The sequence below is a fragment of the Macaca thibetana genome, chromosome 1 (genome assembly GCF_024542745.1).
Source record: "Macaca thibetana thibetana isolate TM-01 chromosome 1, ASM2454274v1, whole genome shotgun sequence".
Taxonomy (NCBI): domain Eukaryota; kingdom Metazoa; phylum Chordata; class Mammalia; order Primates; family Cercopithecidae; genus Macaca; species Macaca thibetana.
The window spans coordinates 25160136-25165707 of NC_065578.1; the positions used below are offsets into that span (position 1 = coordinate 25160136).

At 55.2% G+C, this 5572-nt stretch overlaps 2 protein-coding genes across 6 annotated transcripts in view; both read left to right on the forward strand.

Annotated features, from left to right (window-relative positions):
* CEP85 (centrosomal protein 85) overlaps positions 1 to 2794 on the forward strand; it is a 44526-nt gene extending 41732 nt beyond the window's left edge. For 3 of the 5 annotated variants that reach the window (XM_050790720.1, XM_050790708.1, XM_050790724.1), the window contains exons 13-14: positions 531 to 756; positions 1122 to 2794. In XM_050790720.1, the coding sequence (XP_050646677.1) occupies positions 531 to 756; positions 1122 to 1282 (387 nt within the window). In that variant the 3' untranslated portion in view covers positions 1283 to 2794. The remainder of the gene's footprint in view (positions 1 to 530; positions 757 to 1121) is intronic. The other 2 variants (XM_050790733.1, XM_050790717.1) reach the window with 1 other exon arrangement.
* An 897-nt stretch (positions 2795 to 3691) lies between these two features.
* On the forward strand, positions 3692 to 5486 carry SH3BGRL3 (SH3 domain binding glutamate rich protein like 3). Its single transcript, XM_050793012.1, is given in 9 exon segments — positions 3692 to 3734; positions 3737 to 3778; positions 3781 to 3854; positions 3856 to 3873; positions 3875 to 3986; positions 3989 to 4087; positions 4090 to 4148; positions 4729 to 4896; positions 5022 to 5486. Coding segments are annotated over 9 exon segments (678 nt in total). The 5' UTR covers positions 3692 to 3694; the 3' UTR covers positions 5088 to 5486.
* The last annotated feature ends 86 nt before the right edge of the window (positions 5487 to 5572 follow it).

Sequence of the window (5572 nt, forward strand, 5' to 3'; positions counted from 1 at the left end):
TCCAGCTTCTCCAGCCCCTCACCTAGTGGCTACTAGCTGTCATACTGTCTTTCTTACTGTCTTTATTCCTTTGACACAACTGTGATCAGGCTGGCTGGTGGCCACTTTTGTCAGGGTGGCAGGGAGAGATTGAAACCAGTGTCTCCTCAGATTTCACGGTTCACGGTAAACCTTCTCTAATAGCCTGGCTAACAGAGTTGGCTGAGGGACTGACTTGAGATAGAGTTCCTAGGGGCGGGAGCATCTTCTCTGGTTCTTGAACAGAAACTTGGATGCTGATGATTCAGAACCAGTTGAGGGTTGGCTTCCTCTCTAGTGCTAGAGCCCTGTGGGCCCAGCCTACCCACAGGAAGAATCAGGCCTGATATTGATAGTGGGGGAAGTGCTAAAGCCTGTTGGCAGGGGTAGGGTTGGGGAAGGGGGGACACTGCCTATGACTCACCCATTCCTTCCACACCCACACATACATGCATAGATACTCCTCTTCTCCCTAGGCCTGAGTTAATGTGCTTACCCATCTGTCTGCTCAGCTTTCAGTGCAAAACCAGGACTTGATTGAGAAGAATCTGACACTCCAGGAACACCTGCGCCAGGCCCAACCAGGGTCTCCACCTTCACCAGACACAGCCCAGCTGGCACTTGAGCTGTACCAGGAGTTGGCTAGTTGCCTTCAAGATCTGCAGGCTGTCTGTAGCATTGTGACCCAGAGGGCCCAGGGCCATGATCCCAATCTCTCCCTGCTCCTAGGCATTCACTGTGAGTCCTCAGACCAGTCTGGGGCCCAGGAAGGAGGGGCCTTCTTTCTTTTCTCTCTCCCATCCCACTTTCCCATATTCTTACAGTAATATGTAGACAGAGTACATAGGCCTGGCCACTGCCCTCTAGACATTTGTTTCGCAAAGTAGGTGTTCATAAATCTGTTTTTGGAAACAAGCTATGGGGTACTTGCATGCAGGACAAACTAAAAGCAGGCCTTCAGCAGCAAATTAACCCACTGTCCCCAGGTGCTTTTTTTAAAGTGTATGTCCCAAGACTGTGAGTTCAAGATACTGCCTATCCATACTGTGCCCTCCACATGAAAGTGTCTTGCAACTAACATTTTCTTGAAATGTTCTCCCCAGCAGCACAGCACCCAGAGACTCAGCTAGATTTGCAGAAGCCAGATGTGATCAAGAGGAAACTAGAGGAGGTTCAACAGCTGCGTCGTGACATTGAGGACTTAAGGACCACCATGTCAGACAGATATGCCCAGGACATGGGAGAAAACTGTGTCACACAGTGAGGAATTCTGGGGGATTCCCCCAGGGAGGATCTGGGCTGCTGAGAGCCTAGTCCAGCAGGTTTCTGCCCTGACATTCTCTTGTCTGCTGTTCCCAGAGAGAAGTGTCAGAAGGGGAGGGGAGAGCCTGCATCTGGAGGCCAAGGGCTTAGGGAACTGTCCTACCCCACACTGGCATGTTGGATTATGTTTGTCCTGCTAATTCACTCTCAACGGTGAGTTACTAATTAACTTTTGGCAGGTACAACAGATGAGTCCTCACAAACTGTTCCCAGCCCTAGGCTGACATCAGAGACGAACAGGCTGTTCACCTTTCTTCATCCAATGGGATGGATCCCTGTTAATTCCCACTTCACACCTTGGTCCTGCTGATTAGAGAGCTCATCAGAGGGGCCTGGAAAGGCCGAGCGAGTACTAGTAACAATGGCCATTTAAGAATTCTCAGGCCCCATGTGCCAGCCTTCCTGGGAACACTGAGCTGGCTTTCTGGGTTTTCTCATGCCTGGTCTCACTGCTTCTTCCTCAGGGCTCTTGTTGTCCCAGAAGCCTCAGGGTAGTGTGTTGGTTAGCACATAACTACTAGGATTGGGGCTCTAGGGATTATAGCCGGGACTCTAATCTGCCTACCATGCCATTTAACAAGAGATACCACTCTCCAGCTGCCTTGTGTCCCTAGGGCCCTGGCCATGTGTTTAGCACAGCCCCTTTCTCCTTTGTTCTCAGGCCTTCCAGGTAGCCCCCTTCCTGGACTTAAGAGTGCAAACTCTTCTCTGTGGTTCTAGCCTTGGGTAGAATTATATCCCAAAGACCACAGCGCAACTGTCAAGCTGCTTACCCCCTCACCGAGGGCTACAGCCTGTGCCCAGTCCTTTAATTTGTGCCTCTCTTGTATTGGGGGTGGTGGGGATTATTCCTCTCCCTTTCCTGCTCTGGCCTCCTTGAAAGTTCAGAGTACCCAGTATAAGTCAACTTTAAAGTACAGCTTTTAATGTTTCCTGGGTTGTTTCTCTGGGGCTTTAGGGAGGGCCCTTTGCCCTCTGGTTTTTCTTGCCTCCTGGTTTAGGGAGCATCTCACACTTGTTAGTGTCTGGTTGGTGGGCCAGCCATGCCTCATCTAGATCTGGAGCCAGGCCAGGCAGGGGCCATGTGTGGGCCAGTCAGCCACTACAAGATTTTTGCTAAGCTTTGGGCTGTTGGCAGCATCTTGGACCTCATGCCTGAGCCTGAATGAGGCTCTTTCTTAAGTGTTTTTACAAGTTTGTGTTTTATTTATGGAGTGACTTATCCCTTCCATTCAGAGCAGCCCCACCCAGCCAGCCCTTCAGCCTCTGGGCTCCTGCCTCTTAAAGGCAGAGCCGTCTGGTTGGTCTCCACCCTGTGCATTGGGAGCCCAGCCACCATGCTCACGGGTATTTTTCCTCATAAAGTTTATAACCAGTTATTTATATGAATCTTTGTTATGTCAACTTGTTTGTATTGCCTATTTTGATTATAAAATAAAATATCTTAACAGACTCCTTAGTTTTCCATACCCTTCCATTACCACCACCACGCTATTCTACCCCTCACTTTGGTTTGTTAGAGCCAAAGTCTGGGTTTTCAGCCAGGTCCCCCAGGTAGCAGCATGGAGGAACCTTTGTCAGGTCCAGCCTCCTATCCCTCTCTCTGCCAGTTCTGCTCCTCTGTCGTTCTGTAGGACCAGATCTCTTCCCACTCACTTTCTGTTGGGCAAACTTTCCCTGAGTCACAGCAGAAGTTTGTCACTGGAAAGTTTCAGCAGTCCTCGCAGGAAGTTGGCAGCCTCTGGGTTGCTGTGAGGAAGTGGCTTTACCAGAGCAAGGGTTGTCTTTCTGGGCTGTTACCTGCCTGAGCCCTGGACCAGGGGGACATCTGAGAAGCATGTTGAATGCCAGATAGCTAGGTTTCCAAAATTGGGTTGGTTGCTGGAGTCTGTCCCCTCAACTCCTGAATTGCTGGGAGGAGTAGCAGTTTGGGGCATGCATGCATGGAGCTGGGGTTGAGCTTGGACCACCCCAAGACCAGGGGTGGATCTTAGGTCAGCTTGACCCTAGGGTCTCAAGAATCCTGACACCACCCTCTACCGCCACACTTCCCAGCTGTCAGCCTTGGTCTCCATCTGGTTCCTTGGGGGTGTGGCCTCTGCATCCTGCCACCACCCTTCCTTGTCTAAACCTTCCCACCTGAGTGGAGAGGAACTTGGGGGGGGAAATGTAAGCATGGGCTCTTCCTATCCCCTAGGGTTAGTGGTGTGTTGGCGGGGGAGAGGGGGGTTTCCTTGGAGCAAGGCACCTTAATATGAGAACTTTGGGTCTGAAAGCAGCTCAAGCCTTCCAAAGCCCCAAGCTGCCCTGTACTATTTAGGGCACCTCCTCCTGGAGACAGCGGCTCTGGTAGATGGGAAGTTGGATGCACCAAACCTGTGTGCGGTTGGAGAGGCGGCTTCTGCCAGACCCTCTCCAGGGCCTTTCCTGCCACCCAGCTCCTCCCCAGGCACACTGAGCTCCAGATCAGGGAAGGGCCGAAAAGGACGAGCAGGGCAGCCACAGAAGGGGCGGCCCTGCGTGGGACGGGTCCCTCTGCGCGCCTGGTCACCCAGGGGGAAGGGAAGGGGCCTCCGGCGCGCGGGGCGGTGTCGCGCAGGCCCCGCCCCGCCTGCCCGCGCCGCCCATTGGTCCCGAGCGCGATGACTTGCGGGCGGAGCAGGAAGGAAACCGCTCCCGAGCACGGCGGCGGCGTCGTCTCCCGGCAGTGCAGCTGCCACTACTGCCGCTCTCTGCCCGCCGGCCCGTCTACCCCCAGCATGAGCGGCCTGCGCGTCTACAGCACGTCGGTCACCGGCTCCCGCGAAGTAAGTGTGCGCCCGGACTGGCGCTGGAGGGGGGAGAGCTCAGGGCTGTGTCCCAGTGTTTTGGACCCTGGCGCCCGGGACCCGCCCCCACGACGGGGACGGGGTGGGGGAGTGCGTCGGCAAGGTGCTGGGCACTGTCTCCCGGATCCGGTCCCGAGGCCCCATCCTGAGCGTCTTCATCGGGCATCCTGGGTCCTTTGCAGCTGCAGCATGAACTTCCCGTGCCCATCCCCCATCAACCCCACATCCATTCTCTGCACTCCCACTACCAGGCTGACCCTGACCACGACGGCAGCCTGCTTTTCCGGGGCCTGGGGGGCTTGCCCTGCCCTCCCCACCCTGAGCCTGATCCCACTTCCCTTCACTCTGACCCCCTCCCCGTAGTTGATCCCTCTTTTCATCCTGCACCACCTCAGGCCTGACTCATCCTCCCAACTCCTAGAGGCCAGAACCCTCCCCTAGTGTGGAGGGGGGTCGGGGGGACAAAAGCTCCTGGTCACAGCCTCTCTCACCCTGCCCAGCATTCCCCCCATAAATCCTCCAGCCTATCCAATAACCCCTACCCACCCTCTGTCCCCAGATCAAGTCCCAGCAGAGCGAGGTGACCCGAATCCTGGATGGGAAGCGCATCCAATACCAGCTAGTGGACATCTCCCAGGACAACGCCCTGAGGGATGAGATGCGAGCCTTGGCGGGCAACCCCAAGGCCACCCCACCCCAGATTGTCAACGGGGACCAGTACTGTGGGGTATGGGCTGGGGGACTCGGGGGTGGGGGGAGTGCTGGAAGAGGGCTCTGGCCAGGGTCAGATCTGCCACAAAGCACTTGGGCCTCCTGCATTCAGGTGACCACCCCTTGCCTCCCCTTCCCCAGGACTATGAGCTCTTCGTGGAGGCCGTGGAACAAAACACGCTGCAGGAGTTCCTGAAGCTGGCCTGAGTCAAGCCTGTCCAGAGTTCCCCTGCTGGACTCCATCACCACACTCCCCCAAGCCTTCACCTGGCCATGAAGGACCTTTTGAACAACTCCCTGTCATTCCTATCCTAACCTTAGAGTCCTTCCCGCAATCCAGGCCACTTCTCCTCCCTCCTCTCTAAATGTAGTCCCCTCTTCTCCACCCAAAGGCAACATTCCTTACCCATTAGTCTCAGAAATTGTCTTAAGCAACAGCCCCAAATGCTGGCTGCCCCCAGCCAAGCATTGGGGCCGCCATCCTGCCTGGCACTGGCTGATGGGCACCTCTATTGGTTCCATCAGCCAGAGCTCTGCCAAAGGCCCCGCAGTCCCTCTCCCAGGAGGACCCTAGAGACAATTAAATGATGTCCTGTTCCATTGGCACTGTGTCTGGTTGGTTGTGGCCTGGGCTTCCTGGGTCCCTGCCCTGGGCAAGGTTGGTAGTTGTGACTGTGCTGAGACTGTGCTTT